General features: G+C 34.9%; 1 protein-coding gene across 1 annotated transcript in view; it reads right to left on the reverse strand.

Moving 5' to 3' along the window:
* Positions 1-7,267: 7,267 nt before the first annotated feature.
* The window catches only part of LOC129221723 (substance-K receptor-like), a 32,522-nt gene continuing 22,529 nt past the window's right edge, over positions 7,268-17,260 (reverse strand). Inside the window, exons 6-7 of the mRNA XM_054856189.1 lie at positions 13,203-13,436; positions 7,268-7,390 (exon numbers count right to left, since the gene is read on the reverse strand). Coding sequence (XP_054712164.1) covers positions 7,292-7,390; positions 13,203-13,436 — 333 coding nt within the window. The 3' untranslated portion in view covers positions 7,268-7,291. The remainder of the gene's footprint in view (positions 7,391-13,202; positions 13,437-17,260) is intronic.

A 17,260-nucleotide genomic window follows, 5' to 3' on the forward strand; every position in this document is an offset into this window, starting at 1 on the left:
CAGATATTAACTATAAAAAACTAACTACCCATCTAGAACAAACGGGAAATCCCACTGCAACATCCCCCATATGAAAAAGAATAAAACAATCGAAAGGATGTCGTTTAAAAAAATGATAAAGGTAAAAACAGTTCTCTAAATACGCGAAAATCACTCATCCTCACTCATAAACACATTCTTCAACTAAAATGACTAAAAACTCTTTAAAAACGAAAAACAATTCTTTGCAATTTAAAACATTTCGCCAAACAAATAAAAAATACAATAAATTACATTAACAGTAGCTTTAAAATGTAAACAAATGATCACGCAACTCTATTGTTTATATCCAAAGTCGCCAAGCCACCACGTTACTGTAATGAGCCGATCAGTGAGCGAAGCCAACTCCGACTGATTATGTGGTCCGATCTTTTGAACAAACAAACACTTTTAAAACTTCATATATTGCCTAATTTGTTCTTTTCACCAAAGATAAAGATCTTCCATTGCACTGATCTTTTGTGTACAAAACTACCCTGTTGTAATTTATCTGGACGAAAATAAAATTTGTTTCGTCTTTAAATTCCATCATCTTTCTTTCCCTTTAATAATCTACGGATTAGTTAGAACAATCCTTAAAGTATTCTTAACATTGGTGCCAAAACTCAGATGGATTTCAAACGCGAAACGAATGTTGCTAGGTACGGTACTTTTTGATCATTTGGTTAAAAGAAAACCTAAAGCACCGATTCGGTTACATGGTTCAACTACGACGACAGAACACAGAACACACGTTTCGCGTGAACCTTCCAGTACTTAACTTTAAAATATATCACGGGTCCTTAAATCGTTGCTTTTGAAAAATGAAGGCTTCACTCTCTCTCTCTACGTTTTATCCATTCTCAATTTACATATCACAGTAGGCAATTTCATTACAAAAAGCATAGCTGACTTTATTGTCCTTTGGCAACGGGTTAAATATTTATTTCAGTTCTCGCTCAACAATAGGTTAAAATAAATATTAATCATTTGGGAGATTTTACCATCCAATGTTTAAATTAATTAATTAAGAAAAACGTTTCCGATTCGATCCATCGCGCTTCGAAACCATGCTTGCCACAACTTAATTGCACACAAAAAATTTGATCAAAATCGGTCCAGCCGTTTAAATGCCTTATGGTGTCAAACGTCCGCACAGAAGATTTTTATATATTAAGATAGTAATTTAAGTTTTATAAACAACTAGCTGCGTTGCCCGGCTTTGCCCGGTCCACCTTGAAAATAAAAATTGTGTCAAGTGACGTATATTCAACAATCAGGTGTAAAAAATAAGTAAAAAAAAACATGATTTCCTTTCTAAACAATGAAGACAGATATTAAAATACTTTTAAGAAATTAAATCCAGAAAGATGGATTTAAAATGCGTAACCATGGAAACACAAAATAAAATAAGTTTAAGGAATTAAAATGCGAAAGAAAATGGTTCACAATTTGAATGGAATCGAGATTTCTGAAACTTGATTTAAAAAGGTTTGTAACTTTTTTTCCTTTCGAGATAAAAGCTTATTTTTTCGACCATTGGTCGAGTTAATTCTGGAGTAAAAAAGGTCGCTTTTTCCAATGGCGTCAAAAAGAAAGCCTGTGGGACAACTCCTTCACTTTTTATTGATTTATTTAATGAAGAAAGTAGTTCCTAAATTTCAGCTAAGCCTAAAAAAATTCGAGCTAAAAACGCATATAACTCCCGCTGTAATAAAGTTAGAGCATTGAAACAAATAGCGTAGAATGCGGAAAATTCTACCCTTTCGAACGATATGTAATATTAATATGCGAAAGTAATTTTTCACCCCCATATTCGAGAATTTATGTGAAAATTGGGCCTAAATTGGAATAAAAAACGAACTATTCATCGAATTGTTTTCGAACTGGTCTGCAAACCTTCTCAGGACTTAAAGAAGCAAACTGTGAAAATTTCAGCAAAATCGGACGGGTAGTTCTCGAGTTTTGCTAGTTCAAACAAACAGACGCTTTTTGGAGACTTCATTTTATACTATGTAGAGATCCGCCAAAAGCTCTTTTTAGCCATCCAGAAAACCGGGAAATTCAGATATCCGGGATAGCTATGGTCCCTAACTTCCCGGATAATTGGTTTTCTACTGTATTGGAACAACCCATATAACCATCCTTGGCGAAGCAAATCGATTTCACCACCCCTATGTTAACTAATGAAATCGTTAATTCCTTTGTTTTTTATTGGGGTTCAGACTGATCGGAGCCAAACTCTTCTTCGAAATCAAGTATTAAATGGCATTGATATAATTATTACAATTTTCTTTGCAAAAATAGCTTAGTATTTAAATGCTTCTGTTCATAAGTTTTACGCAAGGAATTCTACATACCTTTAGCAGTTTCTTCATGCTTGATATGAATCAGCTGATTATCTTCTACACACAGCGCAATTTTAGCTCGCACTGACTTATTAGCTTTAATCCAAGCATTCTGTCCATCAAAAGCCTTTTCAGGCATATCATGTACTATTTTATTCCACAAGTCTTTATCAGCCTAGTACATTTCCATTTTAAACTTCCAAATCTGTGTCGTTAAGTTTCACGAAACATACTTTTTCTTCCGCCATTATACAAACAATGGTCAAAATTCACCATTTATCTGTAGAGAATTACGCCTGAGATCGAAGCCTATTAAATTATTCAGCAGAGTTCAGCAATATTCTCATGTAAACAATTTTATTTTGACTGTAAAAATGGAAATAAACATATTAAATCATTTAACGTAAAAACGATACACGACACATCAAAAACATGGAATAAACTGTTGCACAATAAATTTAGAAGAATTCAGCACGTACAAAACTTAAAGAGTGTTGCCAAACTGTAATACAGCTAAAAACATTATTTCTATAAAGGGCCGTGGTAGCCCGATCGGTAGAGTGTCGGATTCGGGGCCGGAGGGTCCTGAGTTCGAACCTCGATGGTCGAAGACCCACCGTCGTCATTAAAGGGGACTGGGCGACGTTAAATATGCTCGTAGTCTCAATGTCCTCCAAGTGAAACGATACTTCTGGGGGTGCTAGCACCAGGTAGCTATTAGCTCCTGGACTAGTTCTAAATTCTGATTAACTGTTCGATCCGTTGATGGTGCTGCCATCTATCGGTATGTAAAATAATGGAGGCAAGGCACTTAGTATGCAGTCCTCAACATAAGTACAGTTGTAGTCAGTTGTGACTCTGAATATGAATAGGAATAGGAATTATTTCTATACATTAAATAAAGTAAGGTCAAAGAAATTATGATAGGAAGTCTGTGGAGGGTCTGCGTCCACAGGAGACCACATAGCACCTACAGCCCTGAAATTTTGCACAAAATTACTTCGAGTCCTGTGGTTTGCACCTGGGGATTGGTTTTTTAATTATCGAATTAGTTTTTTTTTTTTTTTAAAAAAAAAGCTTACATTTGACGTAAATTGCCTTTTAAAGGGATGATAGATTTTCCGCAGCCCTTAACATGTCGTTCAAAAGAGATTTTGTTTCAACATCAAATAAAGCTTGTTCCAATTTTCTCAATTAACTAGAACAGCAGATATAAGGGTTCTAATTTAGCGAAAAGTCCTGGGCTGAACTCGATTCAAGCCCAGAGATAAAGAGCAAAAGATATATTACTAGATACCATGAATTTGAAAGCGACTTTCCAAGCATACAAAACGGCCGTTTTGATATGTTCAGGCAAAGGAGGATACAAGGGGAGGGGGTCATGGGGTTCATGCCCCCACCAAACCCGCGACTGTATTTGAATGTTTGCTCGAAAAAATAAGAAAACGTTTTTTTTTTTTTTAAATTCATTTCGAGGGGGGGGGGCTTACATGCAGGAAGGGGGATGGGGGGTCGTGAGGGTCACGATCCCCGCCTCCCGCCTTTAATCTGCGACAATATATTGTAATCGTTATAAAGTTCATTGCATTTGAGTAGTGAAAATGATTGCTTGAAAAAAGAAAGGAAGGAAGGAAAGAGAGAGAGAGAAAGAAAGCCTCTAAACGAAACCGTGAGAAAAAGTAAATAATTTTTGAATTCCTTCTTTTTTTTTTGTGGCATTGCATTTCATTTTTTTATTTATATATAGCTTTGCTTGAGACAGTTTTTCTAAGGCACTGTCATCAGACGCCAGTTAAATAAAAAGGAACAAAGAAGTGTCTGCCGTCCGATCGCTTTTTATGCAACAAATTTAATCGACGAGAGTTATTGCTAAACTATTTCCGAAGTTGCAGGCATCGTTTCAATTTATGAAACATTTGAGTGTGTAAATATTTTTTCTGTGAAATCTCTAAATTATTATTTCTTTCTATTGTGATTTTTAGACAATTTCGTTTTTGTTCGTGTTGAGTTTATTTGTAAATGTGCTGTAAATAGTTAATTTAAATCAGTGTTTTGGAATTTGTGTCGTGCAAGAAATGTAAAATTTTAGTTTCGCGTTTGCGTGAAACCTCGTTATACGAGGGTTCCCGAAAATTAGCCCCTCATATTAGACGGAAACTGCACAGAAAAAAAGCCGCGTTTTGTCAGAAAATTACTGTCTATTACAAAAACAATAAAGTTTTGGGATGACAAAACATTGTCGTCTTTTTTTGTGAAGTTAAAAAAAAAAACTGATTAACCCAAATCCGAGGGAAACATATCCCGAGTTCCTGTATCAGACTCTGAGACTAGGACGTCCTCGTCCACCTCCGATTTTTCTACCACTGGGAAAAGAATCAGTCTGTGAGTATTTATCAATGTCCGAATTACATTCATAAAATATTTAATTTTTAATTAGATTTTCGCAGCATTTTTAAGTGAAGTTTAATAGTTTATTTCTGCATACAAGATGCACGTGTCGAATGAAGTGAACCTTCTTTATGGAGATATTAGTACATAAAATTCGTTCTTGGTTGTGGTAGTCCGATCGGTAGAGTGTCGGATTCGGGGCCGGAGGGTCCTGAGTTCGAACCTCGATGGTCGAAGATCCATCGTCGTCATTAAAGGGGACTGGGCGACGTTAAATATGCTCGTGGTCTCAATGTCCTCCAAGTGAAACGGTACCTCTGGGGGTGCTAGCACCAGGTAGCTATTAGCTCCTGGTCTAGTTCTAAATTCTCATTAACTGTTCGATCCGGTGATGGGGCTGCCATCTATCGGTATAAAAAAAATAATGGAGGCAAGGCACTTAGTATGCAGTTCTCGACATAAATACAGCTGTAGTCAGTTGTGACTCGGAATCGAATCGAATCGAAAATTAGTTCTGAAAAAGTGCAGTGACCGTCGTACGAAGCTATTATCTTAATTTTTATTTTAATATGCAATAGCTTTGTAGTTACGCCAGTAAGTCAATGTTAACCACAACTTTTATGCTAAACAATCATTCACTTCATGCCCAAATCTATAACTTTCATGCGTGTTTTCAATTCGTATTTGAGATGCCTATTTTATTGGAAGTCGCTATGTAAATTTGAAAAGGATTAAAACTTTTCCTCCGCACAAATTCAGAGTTCACTGTTAAAACAGGAAAGATCATACTATTCCTTTTCGGCTTTTACAAGATGAAATACAGAGGTCAAACCAAGTAATTTATTTTAATTATTAGTGGTACCCTCGCGGATTTGCCCGTCGTAGAAAATTAAAAGGTTATTTGGTTCGCCTGTATATTTATAAGTAATGAATGATGATTTTCTCGCCCAATTAGCTATGTTCATTTGCTCGCCCACGTTATGGTAATTTGCTCGTCCACGTTATGATAATTTGCTCGATAAAATGTTTTTAAAATTGGAATAGAAAAAGAAAAAAATCGAATTTTCGAAAAATCGCTTCGAGGTGCACACCGCCATGCTACAAACTAATTTTGTACCTAATTTTATGAAAATCGGCAGAACGGTCTAGGTAAGTCACCTATATATACGAGCTGACGCATCAGCTTGAGTTTAGCCATTTTGAATTGGAGCGCGTGTTTGAGTGGTTATCTTTTCAGGCAAGTAATCGCGTTTGCTGATTTCTCACTGCGAACAACTATTAGTGATTGTGAGAACCTCTTCCACCCGACACCTTAATCCCCTGTCCCCAACAATATCACGAACCAAGTAAAATCCTGCAATTAAGTTTAGACTCGAAACGACAGGGGAAAAAAGATAGAATTTTGTGTTTTGCGACTTATAGAATACAGTCTAATGACAACCCTTCACTTGGGGAAAAATTTCTAGAGAAAAATCCCCTTGTCTTGTGCATTCCCTACCCATTGCATTCATCGGGAAAACCTCTCCAGATTGAATGACAGGGGCACCTACATACAATACGATTAAGAACTGAACTATATATAAAAGCGGGTGGCAGAGCTGCACTATCCCACCTCAACTACCATGGACATTTCCTTATCCGCCTGAGGTACGATTATCCTTGGTCCGCGCCAGGCACTGTCCGTCTCGGGCATTTAACCTAAGCTCAAGAAAATTGCCGTACGTGTTCGTGATCCAAAATTTTCGAAAATGCTGGGTAACCGTTTCCAAAAATTTAGAGCTGACAACACATTATAAACTTGAAACATTATATGAAAAAAAAACTTTAAAAAATGGTTATTTCTATGATTTTTGTATGCAAATTGGATTTTTTTTTTACGTGAGGTTTAGTTGAGCTTCATCATAGTTTCCGAAAATTTCAGACTGTTTTCAGAAAATGTTACTGAAGTCCTCTATCACCCCTTTCCATGACCTCCCCCCCCCCCTAAAATGAAATCCTGTATCCGCCCCTGTGTTCAGGAGACCCTTAAACTGTGAAATTTTGTACAAGTTAGTTTGGAGTTTTGGGGAGGGGTTTTCTTTGAAGAGTTTCTTTAAAAACAATTTTGTTGTACGTCTTATTAAGTTCTTTTTGTTTTGGGGTTGGAGTGGGATTTTAATATTTTTCTATGCTTAAATGAGTGTTTTACTAAAACTCTATTTTCTACGGGAAGGGGAGCGTGATTTTTATTTTGTTCTAACCATAACGCGTATTGTATCTGATTCTTCTTAACTTTAAATCTTCACGAGCCAAACAAGGTTGCGGGGGTTGGTCAGCGGCAACGAGCAGAGGGCAGAGCCCCTTAATTATGTAAAATTATGTAAATGAAGATGATTATTATAAAACAAAATGTAAAGTCTTAAGTTATACTAGTCTAGTTAATCCTTGTGTTTAAGTTATGCTGACTAAAAATCCGAAAAAGAAGAAAAATAGCAGAAAATTTATGTTTAAATCACTTTAATGACTTCATGTGTTAAAAATAAAATCAAACAGTTAAACTAATTTATATTAAAAGTTCTTGTTCTTCTGTGATCTTTATCTGGAGTTTCTTTCAGTTCCGTTTCTTGAGTACTAGGGGCTCCATTTTGTCCATTTTGCTGCAAGAATCACAAAAGCACATTACATGTAAACATAAAACAATTTTCCAATGCACCCAAATAGGTATTTTAATTATATTAAAATAGATGTTCTTTGCAATAAAAACTATAGTTGTTATCGATAGTACAGCTGTTATTGAATATAAATCTTATCAGTTTGCGTAATCTTAATATATAAAAATCAATGTCCTGAGATAACATATCTTACTAATATTATATACGCGAAAGTTTGTCTGTATGGATGTATGGATGTATGGATGTTTGTTACTCTTTCACGCAAAAACTACTGAACGGATTTTGATGAAACTTTACAATAATATAGCTTATGCATCAGAATAACACATAGGGTAGTTTTCGTCCCGTTATGGGGGGGGAAACCCCCTTAGGGGGCAATAAAACACAATTTTTGTATAAATTATCTAATATTGGGATGAAAAAATACTTGCACATATTTACATTATATGTCCATCGAAAGCTCTGATTTTTCTGCTGAAGATGGCACCTGTTCGAAATTTTTAAGTAGAATAAAAAACGAGTTATGAGCTTTTTAGATCCATGTTCGAAGGCTTTCCTCAACTCAATACAGTATTTAGTGTATCATCTCAACTCCCTGTCGATAGCGACAATTGTTGTATTGTTGAATTTCTTTGCTTTTCGTGATTGTTCAAGGCTTTTCTCAAGTCAAATCTTGAAGTAAGATTTTTGCACAAGATTGGCAAATAATACATGATTTGGCTGATGATTTTCCATTTAAATGGAACTTTAATGTAATTAATGGTTTTTATTATTATTTATGCTGATTGAACACTTACTCATTATCAAAACAACCAGCAAATCGCCAAAATTTTTGCAGACAGATTTCCGTAGCTGATGCATTTGGCAGTTTTTTCAACTCGCTGTTTTTGAAACCGAAGACTACGTCATAATGTTTCTCAGCTTTCACCATGTAAACAAAATACCGCCAATCAAAGAATTTTCAAAAGACTTTTTTTACTGTGTTAAATAATCCAGCAACTAAATTAGGCAAATCCATAAACAGCACAAAAACTTCCATTAATTTTCCTTTTTGCACAATTTCAAACAATCACCAAATTTTATTACTTATTTGGGTAACATTTCGGATGAAACTGTTTAGCGCCATTTTATGGTGACCAAAAATATCTCAGCATCTGGCGACGATATCTCTGTAACGAAAATTAATATCATATCGTTTTACAAAGTAAGGAAAGAATGGGGGAGCATCATCGAAGGTACCCCGAAACGACTTTCGCAAATTCGGTAAAATCGCACCAAGAGCCACAATGATTGAAATTTCCCGAAATAACTAATAGTACAGTAAAATTAGGCCAAAAAATGGCCAAACCCAAACATCCAAAAAAAAAAAGATGAAACCTGTTGCAAATTACTTCTTACCCTTCCAGCAAGAAGGGGTAAAAAGTCCCAGTACTTTGCGCGTCGGGTTTTGGGTGGAAGGGGGGGGGGACAAAATAATCCTCTATTTAAATAAAAATAATATTTCTATTACTTAAAAAAAATTCTCAAACCTCGCAGAAACCTCTCTATAATAGTAAAACAATAAACTCTCACAGAAAAAAATTATAATTAACAGGGGTGCACAGGCGGGGGGGGGAGAATGGGGGGGGGGGTCCATGGAGCAGCTTTGCCTCATTGGAATTTTTAAGGCAGTTTTTTCAAGGGTATTTCTTTCTTTTTTAAGGACTTTTATTCTGAATGGGTACTCTGTCACACTTAAGGGGTGCGCCATCGCTTTGAGGGGGGGGGGGTAACCCTGAATTTACATTCTAAAAACAACTATTGCAGTAAAGTTTACGAAAAAATTTCCCTGACTTAAACTTTTCCGAAGTACAAAGTGCCTCACAATGATATGGTAATGTCAGAATAATAATTCTAAAAGATCTAAGCGAGCTCAGTAAACAAATTATTTGTGACTAGAGTTATTAAACTGTTTAGAGCGCTGGAAAACAAAATTCCTGTGCAGCATAAAAAAAAGTCAAAATTGACCAGTTTCTCTACTTCTTCTTGATTAACTTACTTCAACTTTTCTACAATCTTTTGCCATCACCGTAAGGGTGGGACAAACCGGAATTGCCAATAGTGAGACGGGCAATGCTGCAATTCTGCACCTTCTAAGTCGGTCGGGGTTCTCATTTGCAAACACCAAGCTGCCTCTCTTTTACGCAGCAGGTTATGTGAATTATGCTAAATATGCGCACATGTACTTGCAGCACTATCTGAAACTTTAGAGTACATTATGCGATAAAAAGAATTTGATCACATCAAACATCAGCTAAAACATCAGCTATCCAACGATCTAACGCAGTGACAAATTCAGGTGGTCTAGAACCTGTAATGATTCAATGATAGAATAAGTCTTGATGAGAGCAATAAGCAATACAACAATAGAATGCTAAATATTTACACCTTTTTGTCTCCCAGTTTGGAAATCACAATCCGTTTCTAAAGTTCCCAGAAGTTTCTTCCCTCTCAAGTTGGTAGTGGTATTGCTCGCTGATGATAAGGTGAGTTGCGATGAGACCTTTAACGTTCGGGTAGTAACATCAAAGGAAATTGAAGGCAAACAATTTTAGCTACTGTTACGAGAGTAGTTACTATCTGTAAAGATGTGTAAGCCCAAACCATCTTTTACACCGAATGGTATGAACAGTAAAGATGGAATAACAAACTGCTAAAAACTTCTGGTCCGAGCTATGCGCTGATCCTCCATCAGTATTCGATGAATCTGGTTTCAGAAGGAAAGAAATCCTGTATCGTTAAAGTGCTATTATCTGGAGCAAAAGGTTCATCCAACATCATAGAACGAACAGCTGGTGTCATATATGAGGCAGTGAGAAGCAAAGGGATGTAAGTGGACATTTTCAAGTTTTGAATAAAACGCGTTTAAAGATAAGATCCTAGGTAGGCTTTCATTGATTTTCTTTTCTAAATCATGCTGTATAGAAGCAACTACCAGGTCTACTAGTACCAAGGACGGATACAAGGGAGGGGCGATGGGGGCGATCGCCCCCTCCTTGAGCCGAGAGACAGGAAATTTCTTCATGCATATTTTCAATACTGAAGTTTCAAAACCGTAATTTTACATAATATTCGAAGAAACGGAGCTCTTTCCAGGAATTCTTCCGGAATTGAAGTCTTTAAAATGCAAGCGTAGCACATCTCTTATTACTCTGGGGCACGAACTTTCTACAGGAATATTTTTGAAATTGAAGTTCCGAAATCTCAATTTTAGACGATAGATGATATCAGGGATAGGTAAACGAGAGGTTCAATGCACTCCTTCGAAAATTTTTAGAAATTGAAGTTCTAAAGAGTAAAGAGTCAAAACAATCGCCCCCTCCTTGAACATTTTCTGGATCTGCCCTTGACTAGTACCATTTCTTGCCCCAAGATAGAGGAGAGGTTCACCAACCATTTGTACTCGTTATCTCCAAATTTTTATTTGCCACTTACATCCCTTTCCTTCTCACTGCTTCATATGTAATAGATGGAAGATACCTGCTTGATCATATTTTTGGTACTGATATGTAAGCTTCAAGGAAATATGCCAGCAATGCAGTGTATAGGTCACTTGTAAGTATGGGAAAGCTAGTGTCATTTTTGATGAGTGCAAAGAAAGCACCACAGAAATATAATCTGTGTCCTGTTACAACAGCCAAGCCTTCTGCTCTAGAAGACTTTCTGCGTCTCAAATCTTGTGCTTGCTCTGAGGGGTTTATTGGATATAGTGAATGTTTGAAAAGTCTGAAAGTGGACTGAAGAGCTAAATTATATGCACAAACTGTGATAGACATAGCTGCAACAATAACGATTTTGCTGAGGATCTAGATTCCAAAAAACATCTTGATAACGAAGACTTTTTGTTACAAGCTTAGGCGAAATTATTTGAAAGCAAAAGACAGTTCAGCGTACTTTTTCTGGCTATTTAATCAAATGTGCACCATCAGAGGGGGGGGGGGGGAAGGATAATATTTCAGTATATAATTTCGTTTAGGGACCTGAGCTACTGTTCTTATGGGGTGGACAGTCCTGATTTAATGCATTTTAGATTTGCATGAAATAATACTTTTACTTGAAATAAAAGGTGGGGTGGGGGGGGGGGTGAGGATTTATTTTATTTGGCAGAGGGGAGGGTGCTGTAGCTTAGAGAGGAGGTGCACCATCGCTCTTGGAGGAGGACACACTTTATTTCTAACTTTAACTTAGCATAAAATAATGTTTCCATATGAAATGTATGGAGGGGGGTTCGGGGGTACTGCTTCGTTTTAAGGGGATAGAGGGGCTCAGTAGCATTGGTGGGTTATGTCATCCCTCTCGGGGGTCGAAAACCTTTAATTTCATGCTTTTAAATTTAGTATAACATAATATTCTCACTTTAAATTTACTCTAAAAATTATGAAAAAATACTCAAAATAGCAATTTTTAGATGCCCCCCAAAACCCGACGCACAATGGGGTGGAACTTTTTACCTGTTCTTATTGGGAGGGTAATAAACAATTTGCACCAGGTTTAGCTTTTTTTTTTTTTGGATGTTTGGGTCCGACCCCTATTTTTACTGTACCATAAAGCAAGTATAAGGGGATTACGAGCGCAGCTACTTTTTTTTAATCACTTCGTACTTCATTAGCCATACAGAGAAGGTTTTAGACTCCATGTTAAAAAAAAAAAGTATCAACAGATTAATCTTTTTAAACATGAGAAGATTAATTTCATGTTTTTTAAATTTGTATATGCTTAAATATAGTGCTTTCGTTTCTAAATCAATACTACTTTGTTCTTTATACTTATTGCTATTTTAGTTTTATGGGTAAGGAAGAAACTCGATTTTTAATCACGTCAAAAAGATGTGTTTTAAATTCTTTCACTTAAAACAAAACAAAAGCAAGTAACGATTTTTTTCTAATAATTATTACTGACCCAGGCAACGCCGGGTATTTTTGCTAGTAGGTAATAAGTAATTATTATAGGGGATTTTCGAAACTAGGTGCACCAAGCACTGTTAACCCCTGCTAATTCCATTACCCGAGCAATGCCGGGTACGGGAATGCTAGTTTATTTATAACGTTTGTACATTTAAAACAGTTATAAATTTGACACATATTATTCATCATTTTCTAAGTGCAAATTTTTTTTCAGAAAGTTTAAACTTTATACAGTCAAACTCGCTTATGACGATGCGAAGGGCGGTCCTTTAGCATCGTCATCGGTATTTGTTCGTAATAACCGAGTGCTCGTGAAAAGCGGGTTCTTGAAAAAAAATCATAAATATACATGCTTTGTCTTTTTTATTTCTGTCTATTCCCGAAAAAGTCCTAAAGATATGTTTTGAAATATCTTATTGTTTATTACTTGTTTACAGACTTTCTTACTCAACACTTACTTTCGTTTGACTTTGGGAAAGAAATTTTTCCACGAAAGAATAATTTCAACCAGAAGAAAGTGGAAATTCTATGAATCAGAAAAATATTGCTCATTTTAAGGGGGGCTTTCTCGTTAAAAGCGAGTTTTGATTCAATAGGCCTTACATTGTACCAACGAAATCTTTCCGATTTTCTCATTAAATCCGGGTTCTTGCTAAATCAGGGCTCGTTATAAGTCAGTTCTACTGCATTAGGGTACATAATATTTTCCTATATTCAAATGTATCAAAATTAAAATCCAGACTTTGAAATTCCGGTAATAAGTAGCAAATACGTATCTACTTAAAAATGTCCATCTGTGAAAATGGATTGAACAAATAGTAACTAATTTATGTGTGTGTGAACATCGAACTTACCATCATATTGTTATGCACTTTGTCCGGGGGTTGATTTCTTCTCTTTGGCGAATGAATGTAGATGGGTGCTGCAGTTGGACGGACCTTATTATTTTTGAAGAGGCATCGGAATGTGATGCGGAAAGCCTTCCGGAAACTTTCGTTGCATATACCGTAGATGATGGGGTTAATGGTGCTCTGCGCATAAGTCAAGACATGAGCTGGAAAATATACTTTCTGATACCAAGGGGGTAGCTGGAAGAAAAAAAAAGAGAAAGAGAGAAAGTTCAATTTCTTGATTTTTTTTTTTTTTTTTTTTTTTTTTTTGAGCAATCACGCTTGCTTATTGCTTTCATTTGACTGTTTTGATGTCCTATGATTTTATTTTCCCATCAGCACCCTATGCAGCACCACCGTCGACCGGCCGCCTCACGATGCTGCTCCTCTAGCGAAAACCGTCTCCATATCCTACACTTACACGCATACATACACGCACATATACACACATACATACACCTACACACATACACAAACACATATACACACACCTGCACACAACTACCCACACACTGATGCCTGTACACAGACACAAATACATATGCCTACACACACACATACACATTCCCCCCACACACACATACACATCCCCCCCCCACATACACACAAATACTCATACACACAACTACCCACACACTCATACCTGCACACAGACACAAACACACATGCCTACACACATACACATACGCCCTACATACACACACACACTCGTGATTGCGAAAAACATAATTTGAATTCAAGAGGTCAAAATTCAAATTATTTTTTTTTAATTATTATTATTTTAACGTCGTTAGCTTTATTATTTGTTTAAAAAGAGTTAAGCTTTAAAGGAAATAGAGTTTGCATAGCAATAAAGCCCACTTTCCTGTTGAATATCAGGCTTTTGAGACGCCCTTATTACCTTTTGGAGTGATCATTGTTAAAGTTGTAAGAGTTGAAAGAAAGTAAAATAGCTCGAAACATAAAATAATAATAATAACAATAACAATAAGAAAAACACGCTTCTATCGTTTCGAAGAATAAAAAAAAAAACGTCACAGTCTGTATCTTAAATATTTATCTCCACAAGCCTATTTCAAGCATTGAAAGTCGGAGACGCCTCAAAAGTTTAGTCAAGTGTAACTTTATAGCATTTTTAGTAAAATTTTTGCGTCGTAGAAAATGAGGAAAAAATGCAATTGGGAGGTTTTAAATTTTGCATTTGAATGTTTTCTTATTTTATGAACACCCAGCGAGGGTATCAAGAGATTTTCTCTGCCATATTATTTCCTTCTCTGGCCTGCGCGATGCTCTGATTTGTTACAAACTGAGCATATCTGGTATCACTTGAGACGGTAAATTGGGCAGTCTGTGTGTTTGATCGAACTAGTGGCGCGTTTGCAGTAGCTGTGAGAGATGACGTAAGACATTGTGCCTCAATATGCCCGACTGTATCGCCTCTTACACTCACGCCATCCCAGAAGTGACCCAACAGGGTACTAAAACCTCCATTAATTTGGAATTTTCTTGTAATAAATGATCATTTTGCTTTAATTTTGTAATCACTTTCTTCAGGGCTTCACTTGATTCGCGTCTTATCAGGCTCAGTCATTTCAATAAAAGTTGTAGTATGAAACCAATCAATCAAACAAAAAATCTGGTCAGACTCCAGTGACATCTAGTGGATTTTGTAGTAACTTTTAACTATATAAACAACAGATAAGATTATTCTTAAAGAGAATAGTTATTCAAAATTGAGTTCAAAAGTATTTGAGTTAATTTAAAAGCGGTTTTTTTCTTCCTGAGGAAAAGTGTTTGAAAAGATATTTTAGGCAAAAAGTGAAAAAATATGAAACTTTGTTTTCAAGAAAAATTAAGTTTGGAAACAAAATCAGATGAATATAAGCTGAGGAAGACAAATTCCGTATATGAAAAAATGTTGTGATTAGTTATTCCAACTTTTCGCAATAAGCATTTTCAAAATTATTTGAGTAATGTAACTGCAAACCTTCAATAAATATAAAAAGGAGTGAGCATTTATTGCAATTTATACATTGAATAACAATTTGAAACGAGATTAAAAAGAAGTTTTCTGTTCAAAAACGTATGTGAATAAATGTTTTGGAAATACTGTTATTTTTTCTTTTTTTTAAGGGGGGGGGGGCGGGGGGTAATTTCTGCTTCCAATTAATAAAAAACAAACATTGGAAATTTGGCTCTGAATGAAATAATGCGTAATATTATATAATTAAACATTACATCTTATGGACGAAACCATACTGTCTATTAAACGTATGAAGAATGCTTAGTAATTAGTATCAAGAAAAAGTTTTTTTTTTTGGTTTTATTATGCAAAAATTAATTACATACGCTTCCTCAAGCACAACTGATAAATATATTTATCAGTTAAAACAGAAAACAAATGAAAGTAGCGATTATTACTCATAATTATTACTAACCCAGGCAACGCTAGATATTTTTGTTAGTCGATAAATATATTTATGGAAACATTCAAAGAGCTTTTAGTATTTTTTTTTCTTATACTTTAAAGTTTAATTCAAAATTAGTTATTTTTTAAAAACATATTCTGAAAATGGTGAATAGCTCAATTTGATATCTTTAGTTTTTTACAATAAGAACTATTAAAATGCACAAAAAATGCATAGAGATACAATTTTTCTAAAGAAAAGTAAGTAGAAAACATATCAAATAAAAATTTTGCCATAAAACTGATCGTTAATATCGATCATTATAAATTACAATTTATATCATAAAGGAGTACGTTGCATGTTAAAAAACAAGAAATTAAAATCATTTAAAAGTACATTAAAACAATAATGAATTCACCCGGAAAAACATGCCAATAAAAATTTCAAAAAAGGAAAGCATGGCAGCTTTTCATTCAAAGATTTTTATAAACCTATACATTCCAGCCTTTAAAAAAATAATAATAAAAATTCCTTCTTTTTTTTTCCTTGAAAAAAACTTTTGCTTGTTGAAAAAATAAATAAATAAGAATAATAATAACAGTTAAAAAAAAACAAGCCTGTTAAAAAGGTAAACGGTATTCCAATGTTAACTCATTGTCAGGAAATTTAAAGGGGAGAAACTTCGCCACATAAATACATTTTTGCACAAAAAAACATGAAAAGTTCCACAAATTTTTAAATTATTTGTTAAAGATCAAATTATAAAAAAAGCCATTAATTAGCATAAAAAATTACATTAAAATGAAAAAAAAATGGAAAATTAAATTAAGCTATTTCGTAATCCGCCAAATCAAAACTAAACAATATTAGGAAGCAACCATGTTACTGTATTCAGCCAAGGATCAATTAAAGTGTAAAATAATTCGCCAGGTAAATGTATTAATTAATTAAAAAACAATAAAAGTTCCATCAAAGTATCAAAAGAACAAACATTGGCGACAGCAATTTTAGCAATAGAAAAAGTTTTCGCCAATTTCACAATTTTTTCGACAACTCCTTGGTGCGCTGATTTTTTTTTTTTTTTTTTTTTTTTTTTTTTTGTTTATTTGTTTGTTTTTGTTTTAGAGTGTATTTTGGAGAACGGCGTCTCCCTCCCCCTTCTTCCCTCCATTCACAACACTGCAGATTCGTATACTAAAGCACTCGACTCCAATCATTTCAAGGTGTTTAGTGTTTTACTTTACATCCATTTTTTACAGAATAAAGCATAATAATTTAGAAAGAGAAATACCAAACACATCCTATTCTTTACTTTTTTGTTAACTGAATGCCGACGTGAACAATATGTAGTTGGCGATTTTGTAACAATAGCTTCTTACGTGTGTCACGTCTTTCCAGCGCAAGTGGGTAAAAATAAGATAACTTATATTTTCAATCGTATTTTTAGGTGACGAAACTTAAAACTGTCTCTTTAATTTCGGGGTACTATAAGGCAAGTTTTTCTGCAAGTCATACTAAAGCTTTTGAAAATTAAAAGTATAAAACTTTTAAGAATGAGATGAATATCATCCCTGAACAAACACTGAAAAACTAAAATCTCACTTAATTTACTTT

This window comes from Uloborus diversus, chromosome 1 (genome assembly GCF_026930045.1).
Source record: "Uloborus diversus isolate 005 chromosome 1, Udiv.v.3.1, whole genome shotgun sequence".
Classification (NCBI taxonomy): domain Eukaryota; kingdom Metazoa; phylum Arthropoda; class Arachnida; order Araneae; family Uloboridae; genus Uloborus; species Uloborus diversus.